The sequence below is a fragment of the Triplophysa rosa genome, linkage group LG15 (assembly GCF_024868665.1).
Source record: "Triplophysa rosa linkage group LG15, Trosa_1v2, whole genome shotgun sequence".
Lineage (NCBI taxonomy): Eukaryota > Metazoa > Chordata > Actinopteri > Cypriniformes > Nemacheilidae > Triplophysa > Triplophysa rosa.
In genome coordinates this window covers 5,991,895-6,009,714 of record NC_079904.1, presented here as the reverse complement: position 1 = coordinate 6,009,714, position 17,820 = coordinate 5,991,895, and the positions used below count along the sequence as shown (strand labels likewise).

The 17,820-nt window shown below is 38.1% G+C and overlaps 3 protein-coding genes across 3 annotated transcripts in view; 2 read left to right on the top strand and 1 right to left on the bottom strand.

The window, feature by feature from the left end:
• enah (ENAH actin regulator) overlaps nucleotides 1-10,336 on the bottom strand; it is a 94,245-nt gene extending 83,909 nt beyond the window's left edge. Inside the window, exon 1 of the mRNA XM_057352417.1 lies at nucleotides 10,033-10,336. Coding sequence (XP_057208400.1) covers nucleotides 10,033-10,037 — 5 coding nt within the window. The 5' untranslated portion in view covers nucleotides 10,038-10,336. The remainder of the gene's footprint in view (nucleotides 1-10,032) is intronic.
• Nucleotides 10,337-11,482: 1,146 nt separating this feature from the next.
• On the top strand, nucleotides 11,483-13,246 carry srp9 (signal recognition particle 9). The gene is made up of 3 exons (XM_057353202.1): nucleotides 11,483-11,686; nucleotides 12,032-12,100; nucleotides 12,182-13,246. The coding sequence occupies exons 1-3, from the start codon at nucleotides 11,615-11,617 to the stop codon at nucleotides 12,299-12,301; spliced, it is 261 nt and encodes an 86-aa protein (XP_057209185.1). The 5' UTR covers nucleotides 11,483-11,614; the 3' UTR covers nucleotides 12,302-13,246.
• A 238-nt stretch (nucleotides 13,247-13,484) lies between these two features.
• ephx1 (epoxide hydrolase 1, microsomal (xenobiotic)) lies at nucleotides 13,485-17,266 on the top strand. The gene is made up of 9 exons (XM_057352952.1): nucleotides 13,485-13,562; nucleotides 14,293-14,486; nucleotides 14,610-14,790; nucleotides 14,867-15,085; nucleotides 15,181-15,310; nucleotides 15,881-16,095; nucleotides 16,247-16,355; nucleotides 16,429-16,551; nucleotides 16,735-17,266. Exons 2-9 carry the CDS (start codon nucleotides 14,304-14,306, stop codon nucleotides 16,943-16,945), a joined length of 1,371 nt encoding a protein of 456 aa, XP_057208935.1. The 5' UTR covers nucleotides 13,485-13,562; nucleotides 14,293-14,303; the 3' UTR covers nucleotides 16,946-17,266.
• Nucleotides 17,267-17,820: the final 554 nt, after the last annotated feature.

Genomic DNA, 17,820 nt, shown 5'->3' with positions numbered 1-17,820 from the left:
AAACAGAAAGAAAAACACGCTGGCTACAGGGCAGCTGCTCTCTCTCTCAGACAGATGGGTCAACACAGAGACCACCTGTTCTGCACATACACCGCAGAGAAATCACGAATTACAACCTGAAATGGGTAACAAGGGCTAGAAAACTGGGAAATTGTGTAGTTTGGAAACAAATATGTGTTGTCAAATGTATATTTAAAGTAGGGATGGGTACCAAAACCCGGTATTAAACGGGCCCCGGGGCAAATAGTTCTCAACAATAGTTTAGAGTAGTAATACCTAGGGATGGGCAATATTATATCGTTTGCGATATACCGGTAGAAATTCCCCACACGATAGGAATTAGTCTTCCCGCGATATAAACGATAAATTCTAGTTGACAACGTATTTATTTGTGAGACCCATTCACAGCTCATATGTGAAGCGAAAACGGGTATAGCGGAGGGCGGACGTGAAGCTGAGAAAGAGTTTGCACTAAAAGCTCTAAATCTCGTTTAGGTTGGCACTGTAGATGCATCCGAGTTAATGTTTAGTTTCACTTTCGTTTTATTTAATTCGTTTGTTAAGTATTCGTCGATGGTCATAATACGTTACACCACAACATTTAGTTTGGCTAAAAGTATTTATTTAAACATTCGTTAGATGTTATGCGCACGTGCGCAAATTGTTTAATATGATTTCTTGCAGGATGAACGGAGCGTCCCGTGCGCAGCTCGCGCCCACATGTGCTTCCATAGCGACACAGCGCGCACAGCACTGCTGCCTGTTTACATACAGTACAAATGCGAGTTTGTATTACTTTATTTTAAATACGTTTATGAGCGTATAAAAGCATGGATTATTTAATTAGATTTCTTTTATCCGCATTTTTCTGTTCTCTTTCTGTAGCGCGAGTCATAGACAGATTCAGTGTATGTTGCTGTGAGAAGAGAAGGTTCACACAGTTCAAGAGAGAGTGATTGACAGCGTGATGCGATCGATCGTTTCCGCCCAACAATAGAATATATACAGTTTTAGGTATGACATGATGTGTTTATTGAGCTTTAGTTCATTTAACTTTTCTTTACTACAACCTTTTGAAGTCGAATCTCACATTATATGTTATATTTACAAAAATACTGTAGGTATATTTTAGGAGCTGTTTGATTTGGGGTAAGTTTTACTTTTTTATAATATTTGTTTTTCTGAGGGTCTAGACTACATGCACATCACTTGACGCAAAAAACCAGCGGTGGATGGCGTTATGGATATATCGTCATTTTTATCGTTATCGCAACAAATACGAGGAATTACCGTGATAGAGTTTTAGGGCCATATCGCCCATCCCTAGTAATACCGTTAAAATCGTAACGATACCCATCTCTAATTTAAAGACGGAAAAAAAAAACAATTCTGTAAAAATCCAATCAAACCCCTTTTAACATCAAAAAATTTATAAAATAGATATATAGAAAATGAAATGTATAAATATAGAGAATAAAACATGGCCTTTTACATTACATTGATAGATATCCGTATATAGATATTACATAAGAGAAGCCAACACACACACAAATTTGGCAAAACACAGCTGACCAAGCTGTTTGCTGGCCAATTAAGAACAGGGATACCATGGTCCTTAAACCAGGTACTGGTAGCTTTGGCACTGTGTGCAGGTGCCAAGTCCTGTTGGAAAATGAAATGTGCATTAGGGATGGGCGATATGGCCCTAAAACTTTATCACGATAATTCCTGGTATTTCTTGCGATAACGATAAAAATGACGATATATCCATAATGTCATCCACCGCTGTTTTTTGCGTCAAGTGATAGTAGCTGCATGTAGTCTAGACCCTCAGAAAAACAAATATTATCAAAAAGTAAAACTTACCCCAAATCAAACAGCTCCTAAAATATACCTACAGTGTTTTTGTAAATATAAAATGTAATAGTGAGATTCGACTTCAAAAGGTTGTAGTAAAGAAAAGTTAAATGAACTAAAGCTCAATAAACACATCATGTCATACCTAAAACTGTATATATTCTATTGTTGGGTGGAAACATATCATCGCATCACGCTGTCAATCACTCTCTCTTGAACTGTGTGAACCTTCTCTTCTCACAGCAACTACACTGAATCTGTCTATGACTCGCGCTACAGAAAGAGAACAGAAAAATGGGTAAAAGAATCTAATTAAATAATCCATGCTTTTATACGCTCATAAACGTATTTAAAATAACGTAATACAAACTGCAAGTTTACCGTATGTAAACAGGCAGCAGTGCTGTGCGCGCCTGTGTCGCTATGAGAGCACATGTGGGCGCGAGCTGCGCACGGGACGCTCCGTTCATCTGCCTTATAACAAGCAAGAAATCATACTAAACATTTGCGCACGCGCCATAACATCTAACGAATGTTTAAATAAATACTTTTAGCCAAACTAAATGTGTGGTGTAACGCATTATTGACTATCAACGAATACTTAACAAACGAATTAAATAAAACGAAAGTGAAACTAAACATTAACTCGGACGCATCTACAGTGCCAACCTAAACGAGATTTAGAGCTTTTAGTGCAAACCTTTTCTCAGCTTCACGTCCGCCCTCCGCTATATGCTTCCTGCTGCTGACCAACTTTATGGAGATGCAGATTTCATTTTCCAACAGGACTTGGCACCTGCACACAGTGCCAAAGCTACCAGTACCTGGTTTAAGGACCATGGTATCCCTGTTCTTAATTGGCCAGCAAACTCGCCTGACCTTAACCCCATAGAAAATCTATGGGGTATTGTGAAGAGGAAGATGCGATATGCCAGACCCAACAATGCAGAAGAGCTGAAGGCCACTATCAGAGCAACCTGGGCTCTCATAACACCTGAGCAGTGCCACAGACTGATCGACTCCATGCCACGCCGCATTGCTGCAGTAATTCAGGCAAAAGGAGCCCCAACTAAGTATTGAGTGCTGTACATGCTCATACTTTTCATCTTCATACTTTTCAGTTGGCCAAGATTTCTAAAAATCCTTTCTTTGTATTGGTCTAATTTTCTGAGATACTGAATTTGGGGTTTTCATTAGTTGTCAGTTATAATCATCAAATTAAAAGAAATAAACATTTGAAATATATCAGTGTGTGTGTATGAATGAATATAATATACAAGTTTCAATTTTTGAATGGAATTAGTGAAATAAATCAACTTTTTGATGATATTCTAATTATATGACCAGCACCTGTATATCAGCTTATTAAGCATAATCGGCGTAAGACTGTGCATGTAAACGCGCTCATTGCTCAGATGATCTACCAGTACCTAGCGACGCAGTGAACACACAAGTCTGATTAGGATGTCGTGATGTTTTTGTATTAGAGATGTTCTCTTGGTTAGTCTGATGTCAATGGCACAGCTTGAGGTGGGCAGAAGGCAGGCGGGCTGCTGGGCTCAATCGTGCAGCTGGATTAGGGCTCTGCTCACACCGCAAGACAACACGGAGATGCCGCACAGCATCCAGGCCGAAGGAGGATGTGAAGCTTTTTTGCCACGGCATATGAGGAACACTGATATGTCTTGACGTTCAATCGGATATTGATAATAGGGCAAAGAGGGAAAGACTCAAACTATCCCCTTATTTCTGGAACAAGCTCACATTATTGAAACAATCAAATACAATATATAAAAAACGAAATCTATGCATGGATTTAAAAGGAAATATAGAATCATTCTGTACATAAAGAGAGAGAAATTCAACTTAATCCATATTTTCTTTTTTATAAAATGCCAGAAGGGGATATTATAGTCTCATCCAACTCTCTTGCACCTTTACTTTAAATCTACCCCTCCACATGAATTTGATCTGAGCTTATACCAGTTCTTGCCGTTTTTACTTTTTTATTAAAACGGAGAATCCAGAAGTTCAGTCTGAGTAAACTGGGGAAGCAAGAGAAGGCTTTGCAGCTAGTGTCTAACAATTTGGTTTCAGGGTCTAGCTCCATTGTTGCACACACAAAAGGGAGATGTTTCAATCACAATGGCTGGACACTACAATATGTAGGGCATTGGGGGCTCGTCCGCTGGGAATGCAGAGTGATGGCCGCTCAACTTTTTGTGCGTTTATCCAATGTGCAATTTGGGATAAATGTTCATATTAGTACATTAGCATTAATAGATCAAACCTCAATTGCCACCATACACAACTATAGGAGTACAATATGCTTTAACATTTTATTTTTAATGACAAAACTTGACAGCACAACACTAGGAAGTTGTGGATGGTGATACTTATTTTTAATTTCAGGGTTAAAGGGTTTGCCGTATTAAGGACTTCTCAGGCTAATAAAAACTATTACCATATTACCGTCGTCTTTGGCATAGTTGTACAACTGTGCCAACTCATCAGAATTCTGTGTTGTGATAACACTCACAGCTGTTTCAGCACGCCACACATTAGAGTAATTATCCGTGTCCTCCTCCGCGCAAGACGGAAGCGTCACGCGCTGCCCCTTAAGCTTCTTCCAAAACCAAACTTCACCTCAGAAAGGATTTGTTTGTACTGACAGCAGTCTAAAGAGACATCGCCTGTCAAACTGCAGTTTCGGCTATTAGGGGTCTGCTTTAGAAACACACCGGCATGGTGGATATGATGCTGTGGGACGACAAAAACAAATCATCTCGCTTGCTGTTGTTCTGCCATTTTGAAAATGGGATGAGGAATGCTGGCCAGATTTCTGAACTGAACGTGCCCACAGACACGAAACATCTCATCTTTAATTCAGATGCGTATCTGTTCAAAGCAAAACAGCCTCAGCATCGGCCCGCCGGAAAACTGCGGCTTCTGGACGGAATGCAAATATTGGGGAATCATGCTGGTTGGTTGAACTCAGAGGAGAACAAATGTTCATCTGAAGAACAATCTAAGCGCAGAGGCAGATTCATCTCGGGTGCAGAACAGCTTTTGTGGTTGTAGATAGGGATGCAGACAGAAACCATCAGAGCAATATAAGGAGACGTCGAAAAATGAAGGGATGGTTCTCTAAGGTGCTCTATTGAATGCCGATTTCCTTTACCTCTAGAGTCTATTATGTCCTAGGCTACCCTTTGTTTAAAGGTGAGAACTTTTTCGAATGAATGATTAAGTGTTGGATAGGTCCATTTTTACACATCGTGTCATTGCCTGAAGTCAAAGAGCTCAACGTGCCCTACATCATTTTTCCAGCTCGATCTGTTTAATACTGCCTGGAGATTGATTGCAATTTAACCAACACGACTTAATGCATGATGGAAAATTGCGGTATTGTTCTTTTCATTGAGTAGCTCTTGGAAGTGCGTGTGAGCCCTAAGGCGTCCATGCATATTGCATTACGTTTCTGAGCAAGACCACATACGACCAACCATACTCACTATTTACGCCTCGTTCCTACAATTTTCCTGTTAAACGATCTAGCAGACTTGACATACCCAACATCAAACATCAAGTAATGCCATATTCAAACACACAAGTACGACAAAACTAGCATAAGACATCTCCCTTCCCAACTGGTCTCATGATACCTTCATTTCAATCCAAACGTTTTCCAAATCATTTGATGCCATTCATTCAAATTTCACATTCAAAGTGCGGGATATACATAGCAGAGAATGACAAAAACGATGGACTAAATAAGAAACAAAAAAATTCCCCTTGATGTAAACGCAGTGGCTTACATTGACGACTAACAGGTGCCCACCGTGACCATTGCATCATGAGTAATGAAAACATAAAGGCTATAAAACCAGTGTAAGTAAACAAAACCATGTAACCATATGGCAGATAGATAGTTTCTGCCACCTCTCAACACTTAAAAAAACCCACATGGGGCAAAGTCAGCAAAAAGCATAAACAACAGGGAATTAGCCATGAAAATGTAGGCTACAACAGATCAAGTTTAGTTTCTAAGATACTATCAAACCTATTCTGCTCATGCCAAGCTTATTTTAAACACTCCGTTTAAAGGTTTATTGGTCTTAAAGTGCCCATAAAGCATTTGAGAGGAGAAATCACTCTGCATCTGTTCTTTCAAAACTTCTCACTGCAGCAAAGACACAATGGCATGTGTGTGATCATCCACAGAAAAAAGAAATGGACACTAGAAGTGAATGAATCTGAGAAAAAACGGTTCTGTACCTAACAAACTTTTCCCTTGCAGAGTCAGAAACTACTTAGAAGTTAGGTGAGATCAATGTCAGTTGAGCTATACAATGACTTTAACAATACCTGATCCAATGCTCATCTGTCTGGCTCAAAGCAAGAGCAATTTCTGTTCAACAATCTTTGATGATGTGCCTCACAGCCTCATTTGCTGCGCACCCTGAGAGCAATTTCAATTTCAAGGTGACTGCTAACTAAAAGCATGAGGCATTGACTATTCCTGATGTCTTACTGAGCAGCATTATGCGACACTGTAGTGTTAGGAGGAAATTACCATCAATCATCTGTTTATTTTGGCCTGTAATTGTGCTATTACTGCGACCTGACATGCAAAAATAAATGGGTGAAGTAGTGTTGATGACGCAAGTAATGTGAAATTTTTATATAACAAAAACGACATCGGTTCACTATTATGCCATTTTAGACCAATAAGACTTTTTTGCATCCAACAAAAAATGACCATCAACATTATCCAAACGGCTTTTTCTCCATACAATGAAAGTGAATACACTTACTACAGCTTAGCCACTGTGCTTCTGTTAAAATGTTTCATGTGTCCAAAACAACTCATTCATCAGTTTGTCAGCCAGGGTTGCTAGGAGGTTGCATAATCAATGGCAGATTTTTCGATTTTTGGGTGAACTACCCCTTTAAAAAGTCAAAACCAGTGGTAATCCACTATGATTAAATGCATTAAATTCTTGATTGCTTCACATTATCTAAATTCTTCCAGAAAAGACACAAGGTCTGCAGCGAGGAGCACAATGAACAGGATGAATCTAAGGCACTGAACTTTTCCATAGAGCTCTGCATTTAAATGAGAAGAAATAGAAAATATAATGGGTGACAGGGTATAATAGAGAGAAATTGATGGGGGGGGCAGATGAGGTATATTCAGTATCGCTACCAAAAGAAAGTAATTATAGAAAGAAAAATGGAGAAAGATGTCTTCTTCAATAAGACTGTGCTCACATATTATGATGTTCTAATTAGGCAAGAATATTCTAAAGGGACTCGAGACCTTTCTTGAAGGGATAGTTCACCCAAAAATGAAAATTCTCTCATCATTTACTCCCCTTCTTGTATGACTTTCTTCTACAGAACAAAAAAGGAGATATTTTAAAGGGGTGGTGCAACGGTGTGTCATGCATTCTGACTTCTTAACAATGTTAAACGTGCTGTCTTCTCATGCTTAACATGGTCAACTTGTCATAAAACGAGTTGGGTGTATTACGTAGTATTTCTGTGCTCGATACACTCCCACAGCGATCGTACAGGTTTCGGAAAGTTTTTTTCGAACATATAAAACTGTTTCGTAACAATTTTTCTTAGTCCCTCATTGGACGATTCTCCTGGAAAAGCACGCCCACGTGGCAGCAAGGAGAGCAGGAGAAGGAGCATGCGCAGACGTCACTTTCACTTGGGTGCAGGAGAGAGAGAGAGAGCATACGTTCACGAAGTTCAGGTGTTTGTTTGTTCACTGCATTTGGGTGATGAATGTTATATAAACGGTGGATATAACGCTGGATTTGGAGATCGTTTGAAACTGATATATGGAGCCGTCCCAGAGCTAAAAGATGCCGGACATGAACCGCATGCGGTGAGAAACTGATGTCCATGTTTGTTTGGCAATGTGTGCGCACGTGCTTTAGTTCAGCCCCTCCCCACCCCTCCCCCCCGCACACGCCGTATGCTTTCGGAAATAATCGTACAGCTGTATCTATCTTTTATAAATGTGATCAAACTAAATACTCTTCGAAGATACGAAGTATGCAATGCTACTCTATAGGTACTCAAGATTAATATGAGATTGGCAGAAACCGCGTGTGTGAGATTTTTTACAAAGCTCATCGCTCTGAAAAGCGTGGTGTGCTATGATTGGCCAGTGAAACAGTGCGTAGTGATTGGTCGAATACTGCAAGCTTGTGATGGAAATGTAACGCCTCCTACCATATTTGGAACATCAGGTTCCAAAGCAATTGTACTGACAGGTACCTTACTTGGGAATACATTTGTGCGGTCTTAGTCAAATCATACCACGAACTGACGTAGATTTGTGAGGGTGTGAATACATGAGGCGTTTCAGGCAGGTCTGGGTGAGCATTCGCTTTTAGATAGAATGCATCTTTTGTTCCGACACTTACATTTTTTGCAATTTTACGTGTCTAATACATGCATGGGCAACTTATAACACACCAAAGACACAGAAAAACACGTATTCGCGCCATATGACCCCTTTAAATATAAAAAGTACAGAAAATAAAAAAAGTTAAACAATGCCCTTTGTTCATAAAGACGTCGGGTCGCGCCACACAGTTTAAAGCTTGACACTTCCCGACACATGCTCCTGATGAGTAAGACAGCAGTCTGCTTCTAAAAATCCCACAAACCACACCTGTTACGACTAACAAACATGAACACTAGCCTCCGCTCAATCGCCCTCCCAGGCGTGAGACAATCCTGTTTTTGACACAGGAGGCAACCCACATACATCTGAGGTGTTTTACTACGTAATGGTAATGTGGGCCAAGCAATACAGAAGAGATTAATCTAAGACAGGATGCAAGCTGCATTTGTTCCCCGGAGGAAAGTTATGTAGCCACATAATCCAAACTCTAAAAGACTAAAGACCGCCAACAGCTGACTCTCTCGCCATGTGTCTTCATGTGTGAGGAAACACTCAATTGTTCTGATAATAAAAGCAAGGAATGGGGAGTTTAACACATGCTCTCACCAGACACGCAAACATTATTTAATCACAAACTTAAATTCTTTATCAGTCGGTTTATTGTGAATAGCCTATAAGACTACGGAATAGTATATTATAGTATGTAGGTTCATATATTATAACAAACAAAACATAAAATAATAACAAAACGAAGACATTTCCACAGATTTATACAGACCTTATATACAGTAAAACTCTTAGGGAAGTTAACCATGGTTTTTCTGAAAGGGATAGTACCATCATCATCGTTTACTCATTTCAAACCTGTATGACTTTCTTCTGCACAACACAAAATGAGATATTTTGAAGAATGTTGTTAACCGAACAGCGGCGGCACCCATTCACTTCTATTGTATGGACACAAAACCATTGCAAGTCAATGGGTGCCAGTTAACACCATTCTTCAAAATATATATTTTTGTGTGTTTGTCAAGGAAAGAAAGTCAAACAGGTTTGAAATGACAAGAGGGTGAGTAAATGATGACATAATTTACATGTTGGGGTGTCGCAGACCATTATCAGGAGACCATTTGTATTGCCATAGTTTATTACACGTCATTAACTGTGGTACTGTGGTGAGGACATAGTATATTTGTAGTTATTTTACTAAAAGAAGATGTTTGTATAGTTAAACCATGGTTAATTTTCGTGAGGGAATGGACAAAGAGGAGCCAAAAGTCGACTTATTGGAACAGGCAATGTCATCTTCATATTATCTCAAGCATGTGGGCATAATTATGCTCATTGCATGCAACCTAAATAAACAGCGTCTCCTGAGCTCGCTTCCATGCTGCATTGCACAACTGCCCACTTACACTTAGCACATATAATACATACAAATATGTGCGTTTTTTTCTCACACCTCTATGTGATTTACCATGTAGTGGTAGTATGCAGACAGCAGAGAACACATTATCCTAATCTATAATTTTCATTACGTAATTGAAGAAGCAACTGAATTACTTCAAAGCTTTGTCTTTACATACCTAGTTGCATCTACATCAACATCAATTGTTCCCTTATTGAATTATTTATAAGCAGTGCGCAAACAGTGCACGCACAACATACATATTCCAACCAAAAGAGCACATATACATCACGGTCTTGAACGTCAGTGCATTGAGATTAAACTTGACGTTTCTTACCTCATGGTGAATTCACCTCTATGGTGTAATAAAATGTCAGAGAGTTTGTGAAGTTCGCGCTTGACCAAAGTCACGAAAGCTATGAATGAAACGTCGCAGGACCAGAGTTTCTATCCCGCAAAGTAAAAAAATAAAAATCAAAGTAAATAAAAAATAACTCGGTCTACATTGCCTACCGCATTGCACCGCTGTGTGCAGATACTACCGCAAAAAAAAATGTAAGTAAGAATGATATTTTTCTGTTTGGTCTTCCAGAGCCTAAGCCTCCAATAGCGGCAATGTGCCGCTGGGATCCCCTTCTACAGCCAGCCACGGAACAGACGCAGAGCTTTACTGGCATACGTCAACACGTAAGAGACGCACAAACTCACTGACCACGCCCCCACGCAAGATAGATAGATACACTACACTGCCACCTTCTGGTACAATTTGATACCACCGCAATGTCAATTTTAACAAAATATCAGAATCAGAATCAGAATCAGAATCAGAAGAGCTTTATTGCCAAGTGTGCTTGCACACACAAGGAATTTTCTTTGGTGTTGGAAGCTTCTAGTACAGACATTCAACACAATGACAATACAATACAATATAATCTTAAAACAGGAAAAACAAACAAAAAAGACATAAGTACTAGAGCACTCCAAACCGAGGCAGCCATCCGCGGCGCCATCTTGAATAATTGAATGTATTCATAACGAGTAAAGTGATTAGGCATCCTGTTGCATTTATTGAAGTTAATGTATATCGCATGAAGCATTCAAAGGCGGGTTTGGAATATTAAGAGTACTTTTTATAATGCTAGAAACATTTAAACAATTTAGATACATTTATTTGTACAGGCTACTGCGCTTATTGCAATACACTGTCACTTGTATCACTCATATATAGTTGTCGAGATTATATTTTTTTAAACCGTTGCAGTCACGTTTTTTTTTCAATCCTTTATTATGATTTATGATTAAAAACAAAAAGACAATAACAACATTCATCCACCACTATCTTTAGTGAATTGTTCACCATAAATTCCACATGTACTACATAAACAAACATATAGGGGCGGGTTTCCCGGACAGGGATTTAGTCCTAGACTAAAATAAATGCTAGAGCTGTCCGAACCGAAAACAACTTGCACTGCCATATCTTAAAATACATAGTTGCTTTTGTGTTGTCTCAAAATGCACACAAGTGATGTTTTTAGTAAATCGTGTATGCTAAAACGACTTAAATGTCCTGATTAAACTAAGGCCTAGTCCTGATTTAAGATAATCTCTGTCTGGGAAACCACCCCATAAAGGTTGCAGTTACGTATTAACTCCATTGGACTGTCAGTGTGGCGGCTGTTCACTATTTTTGACACCAGGGGGCGGAAGGATCATAAACGCTGGCTAATGTCTACGCAGCAGTATGCACGTTTCCCATTGGTCCGTGCACATCGCGGCCAATCAGCGTAGGTTTTCTTTCGATTAATGGTGGACACTTTAGGCCACCTGGATTTAGCTTCAAACAGCTGTATGTTGGTACTACGCTAAAGTTATTTCGATTTATTAAACCATTTATTTTGTTTAGCATTTACTGAAATATGCCTTATTTTCGGACATGGGAAGAGTTTGCCCGGGCGGCTGAAAAATTATATTTGACGGACCCGATGAAGGTAATTTAGGCTACAAACACACGTCATGTTAACTGGTTTTATAGTATCATAGCACCTTTCTGTCATTAAAGTTGTGTTGAAATGATCGGCGTTGAACAAACGGCGTTGTGTAAGTGTGTAAAATGGTTGTAAAATGTTGGTGATGTTACTTATTTAAATGCAACGTAGGCAGAGATAAAAAACAGAGACAACCGTGTAAGCTTCATCTGTACTGGAATAACATAATGCACAAAGCTGTTAGTCGTTTGTACTAAGCAATTGAACATGTATTTATTTAGACCTGAGATCTTCAAAGCTTATGATTTAGCTTCTGATGTGTCTGTAATGATATCAATGTTTTTCCAGGTCAGAGTGGTACTAAAATATCGGCACTGCGACGGAAATCTCTGTATGAAAGTGACAGATGATGCTGTGGTAAGTTTAAGCTCTTTTTGTTCCTCCTCTTTTTTCATTTTACAGATCATGTTATGCATACGTGTGTGTGTTTTATTTCAGTCTTTACAGTACAAGACCGACCAGGCCCAAGATGTGAAGAAGATTGAGAAACTGCATGGGAAATTGATGAGATTAATGGTCTCCAAAGAATCTCACAGTGGAGCTATGGAAACAGACTGAATCGATCCATGGACATTTCAATGTTGAACAGTTGTTTTTGACACAATCTGAAGGCTTAACATTTTTAAGACTCGCAGATCAACAAGTAAAAGGAGAAGTTTGGTTGAAGTTTATTGACTGTTGACCCAAGATGACACACTTTGGAAAGAGCAGGCTCCAGGGACTTCCCACATGCTTCTGATATTTGTGTTCATGATGAGGTCGGATCAAATAGAAATTGCTCTACAGTTATTTTAGTATTATTTTATTTGCAATGACTATTATTTCATGTTTGGAGAAAAAAAGTTTTGTTTGCATTGATATCATGGCATTTTGAAAAGAGACCTTTTAATTTCTTCAAAGCAGATTATAATGAAAGCTCAACCTAAAGTTTGTATGTCAATGCAAGATGTACAGTAACTCTAAATAAATGGTTTTTTTGTTCCATAAAGTTCTCGGAGCCTTTAACGAATGCTTTTAAAATGTTATTTTTTATCTGAATTTTTAATGTCTTGATAATGACAATATATATGTAGTTAACCTTGTTTAAGGAAAACAGTCCTCCGGTAGACAATTCCCCAGTTATTTAAGATCAAAACAACAAAAGCGTTTGAAGAGTTTGGTGCAAAATCAGATAACTGTTTAATTTTTTTTAATCAAAAATAATTTTTTATTATGTTATGTTTTTATTGTGGTTTATCGTGTTAGTTAGCTGTGTTTTTGTGTTATGGCTTAAATCAAAACAAACCAACCGCAATTTGATTGATATTAATTGGAATGCACAATAAAAAAAACATGATTTTTGAGTTATCTCTTTTTGGAACCAAACTCTTCATTTTAACTTAACTAAACACAAAGTTTATCTTCAGTTTAACACATGGAGATGATGTGTTGATGTTTGTTGACTGTATTTAAAAGTCAAGATTCTGCTTGGTTTAAAAAGGCTAGTGAATAAGTGTGTTTTGAAATGACTCTGACGTAATGACCCACTCACATAATATCCCCACTTTAATTTAATCCACCATAAATGCAATATTAAATATTTTAACAACTACTCGATTTATCTCTCGTATATATAAATACATTTAAATAGTATTGATAAATATTAAAGCTGTTTAAGACGGACCTCTTTTTTATGATTTATAATTAATGTGTAGTTTTCACTGTGATTTCCATGGTGAACGTGACGCGTGCGCGTGACTACATCTCCCATGATGCACTGCTATATTTCTGCGTTTTATTAGCGCTAAGCGTTAACATCATTTCTCTCATGCTTCTCGAGGTAAGCGATCTTGTTTCGTGTTTATGTTTTAACGTAGTTTTTACACTTTTGCCCGAGTTTGTTTGTTAATTACCGTCAGATTACACCAAAACTTTGTTATTCTGTTGTGTTGTCATTTTCTAATGCGATATTTTCTGATTATAAAATGACAGATTATGCAACAATTTTTTGGTCGTTTTACAGTTTTAACAAAGTAAATCATTAAGACTATTCATAGCGTGAAATAAATGTTTTGCATGTGTTTCTTTTTAGGCTACTCAAAAGTTTTTTTCTATTGAAATAACGTTCTGTATGCATAATGCAATGGTGTGTTTCGTAACATTAACGTTAGTTGTTTTGAATTCAGATTCATATGTTTATAAGGTTTTTTTTATATTCTTTGACTAAGTAGTCCATGTTCAAATGGGGTCATTCATTCATGTTTTTTACGTATATAAAGCATTATGTACATTCATTATAACAGGACAGCACAAGAGATTCTTATTCAATGGCGTTTACAGTGTAATAAGGGCTAGACAGAGAAAAGCTTTGTCGTGCAGTTCCACACTAATCCCAGTGCTGGGAATGTTGCGCAACATTAGATCTTTGCTCCATATTCCAAACATGCATTCAAACCCTGGGCAGATAACTAAAAGGGCGTAGATTCAATCCCTGCAAAGTATAAACTAAGCAAGACACTTAACAACAAGTGTTTGTTTTTAGGGATAAATGTTTATTTGCTTTATTCCAGGACCCTCCGCTATGTACATAGAATTGGTGGTGGCATTAGTGCTTGGGGCAGTGGTTGCTCTGCTGTTTCTGAATAAGAAAAATAGTGTCCTAAAAGCACAGGATGACTGGTGGGGTGAGGGATCTAGTCCTCAAGGACCTGAAGATGACAGCATTCGGCCTTTTAAAATTGAGACAACTTCAGTAGAGATCGAGGTAAATCGTATCATTTTAGACATGGCTGTGTGATGTATCATCCTGACTGTATCTTTGACGCTTCGAAAAGATGTTCCTTTAACTCGATGTCTTCATAAGAATAAAAAATCCCAATTCCTTTAGGACCTGCATCGAAGACTAGATCAGACCCGCACCTTTCCTTCTCTTGAAGAGAGTCAGTTCCACTATGGTTTCAACTCCAGATATCTTGAGAAGGTTGTGTCTTATTGGAGGAATGATTTCGATTGGAGGAAACAAGTGGACAAACTGAATCGATATCCTCATTTCAAAACTAAATTGGATGGTGAGTACAAAACTGTAGTAAGAAGTATATTTGCGTAACATACATTTTTCACTTTTTTTGTCATTTTTGATACAAGGAATTGATATTCACTATGTCCACGTGAAACCCAAGAACCTGCCAGAGGGAACCTGTGCCGTGCCGCTGATGATGGTACATGGATGGCCAGGCTCCTTCTATGAATTTTACGGTATAATCCCCCTGCTCACAGAGCCACCCCGTCCTGATGACATAGCATTTGAAGTCATATGTCCCTCCATACCTGGATATGGTTTCTCTGAGGCCCCTCATAAGAAAGGTCAAGTTTATATTGTTGTGTTACAGTGCATTTTGATTTTATGAAATATTTATGTTATTTATAATGTTTTGATGATCATGATGTGTTTTGTACAGGTTTTGACTCCGTATGTGCGGCACACATATTCAGTAAACTGATGAAGCGACTTGGTTTCAATGAGTTCTATGTTCAGGGAGGAGACTGGGGTTGGCTTATCACTACTAATATGGCACAACTTGAACACAAGTATGAATAGTTTCCCTTATGCATTAAATGGTCATATGGCACGAAAACGTGCTTTTTCGTTGTCTTTGGTGTGTTATAAGTTGCCCATGCATGTATTAGACACGTAAAATTGCAAAAATTAAAGTGTCGGAACAAAAGATGCATTCTATCTAAAAGCGAATGCTCACCCAGACCTGCCTGAAACACCTCGTGTAACCACACCCCCACAAATCCACGTCAGTTCGTGGTATGAGTCGACTAAGACCGCCCAAATGTATACGCAAGTAAGGTGGACGTACCTGCCAGTACAATTGCTTTGGAACGTGATGTTTTGGAAAAAATACAGCGTTTTTGAAGCTTAAATCGTGTATACACATTGCATTACATTGTTTTAGCCTTGTCATTTGACCCCTTTAAAATACGGTAGAAAACCACTGTTGAATAATATTATGGTCAAATATATTAAAAATATAACATATCTTTATGTTCCCAAACCCAACATTCACAGTGTGCAATATGAGAATCAAAGTGTTGATCAGAAATAAAATGTATTTAATAAGAACTTTTGTTGTTGACCTTCTTTCTCCTCAGCACAGTAAAAGGCCTCCATGTTAACTTTGCACCACCTGATCAACCAGGCCTTCCAATGGTGTTGTCTTTACTTCTCGGTCGACGGTTTCCTAAACTATTCGGCTTTACTGAACACGATGTGAAACGCCTCTTCCCCTGTATGCAGAAGCTCGTGGTGGACGCCGTGAAGGAAACGGGATATATGCACATACAATCCACTAAACCAGACACTGTGGGTGAGAAACACAATGTGTTCTTTGCAAATAAACTTAAAAATGGAGTTATTGTTAATATCCACTCTCCATTATGTTCAAAAATACCACATGCGAATCTGTCAAATGGAAATGTTGGTCAATATTTAATTTAAAGTCTGACTGTGTTGCACAGGACGTGGATTGAATGACTCTCCTGTTGGTTTGGCTGCTTACATTTTGGAGAAGTTTTCAACTTGGACCGATCCTGAATTTAAGAACCTTGAGGATGGTGGACTGGAGAGGTAGTAATATCACAGTTTACCAGTATTGTTGCGTAATATAAGTTTGGTAAAATAATAATTGATTATTCAACAGGAAGTTTTCTCTTGATGATTTACTGACCAATGTGATGATCTACTGGACCTCAAGGTCTATTATATCCTCTATGCGTTTCTACAAGGAGAATTTCGCTAAAGGTCTTAACCAGCCCCATGCAAAGTAAGAGAACTACAGACTTTAATAAACATTATTTGAAACTGTAGTTTTTTCTATGCTAGTCTCAAAACCATGGATTTATTACATTTAAAATTACAACTAAAATACTCAGAATGTACCATCATAACAAAAACTATATTCATGTCTAGTTTTTAAGACACGTTTTGGCTTTATTTTAAACAATAGAATTCCAGTTTATGTTCCGGCAGGCGTGGCCTCTTTTCCCAACGAGGTCATGCACACCCCTAAATTATGGGTCACAAAGAAATATCCTAACCTCAAGACGTACACTCCCATGGCACGCGGTGGACACTTTGGTGCTATGGAGGAGCCGCAGTTACTGGCAGAGGATATTCAGAACTTTGTGAAGATTGTGGAGAAACGAACAAGAGAATGAGGATGTACAGATTTTATACATGTGCACTTATTCACATTGGTCAAACACTTATACTTGCATTTAAAGAGTGACCATGATATAAAATCGTACTTTAATAAACAACTGTATTATTTTATTTTCATTCTTGGGTAATAGTACTATTAAAATGCTACAAATTCAATAGATGTACCAACACAATTTTGTGTTTGCTATTGTGACTTTTTTTGTTTTACTGTCAATTTGATTAGGACACTTTTGATATATTTTGACATCTGAGTGTACGGGACCACAGCAGATTATATTCCGTTTTTCTAATATTAAACAATATGACTATAAAACAATAAGAATTCGTCTATCCTTTACTAAAGAAACTGGTACACCATCTTTAGTTTACTTAGTGAATCGCAACATTTATAGCATTAATAAGCCCTCCCTATTCTTCATAAACATTTACTCATTTTCATCAAAGTAACTGAGTGAAGCTGTGACACGTCAGAGGAGATCTGGCCCTCCCGGCTGACACTGGTTTCTCCCGAGGTTTTTTTTCTCCATTTGTTTATCATTGGAGTTTGTGTTCCTCGCCACATGGTATTGTGGGCTTGCTCACCGAGAGACTGCATTTATTAGATATTATTTACCAGAATGATCTTGCTTGTTCTATAAACACCTTTTATGTGTTTTTCTGTTTTTCTCCTTAAAGCTGCTTTGGACCAATGCACATTGTGAAAAGCTCTATATAAATAAAATTGAATTGAATAGCATTAGAAAAGCACAAAAGACAGTCGGGAAGACATTTTTATTTCTATCAAGACAACTGTATCTTTATTTCTTATTACAAACAATATATCGAGAGGAATAATGTGTGTTCAGGATTACACGTAATGCCCAGTAGTGTG

Bases quoted from the DNA above. Each gene is read 5' to 3' on its own strand.
- srp9 (XM_057353202.1), top strand. From the start codon at position 11,615: ATGCCTTATTTTCGGACATGGGAAGAGTTTGCCCGGGCGGCTGAAAAA. The intron at 11,687-12,031 runs GTAATTTAGGCT...ATGTTTTTCCAG, and splicing joins ATTTGACGGACCCGATGAAG to GTCAGAGTGGTACTAAAATA. The intron at 12,101-12,181 runs GTAAGTTTAAGC...GTTTTATTTCAG, and splicing joins AAGTGACAGATGATGCTGTG to TCTTTACAGTACAAGACCGA.
- ephx1 (XM_057352952.1), top strand. From the start codon at position 14,304: ATGTACATAGAATTGGTGGTGGCATTAGTGCTTGGGGCAGTGGTTGCT. The intron at 15,086-15,180 runs GTCAAGTTTATA...TGTTTTGTACAG, and splicing joins TGAGGCCCCTCATAAGAAAG to GTTTTGACTCCGTATGTGCG. The intron at 16,096-16,246 runs GTGAGAAACACA...TGTGTTGCACAG, and splicing joins CACTAAACCAGACACTGTGG to GACGTGGATTGAATGACTCT.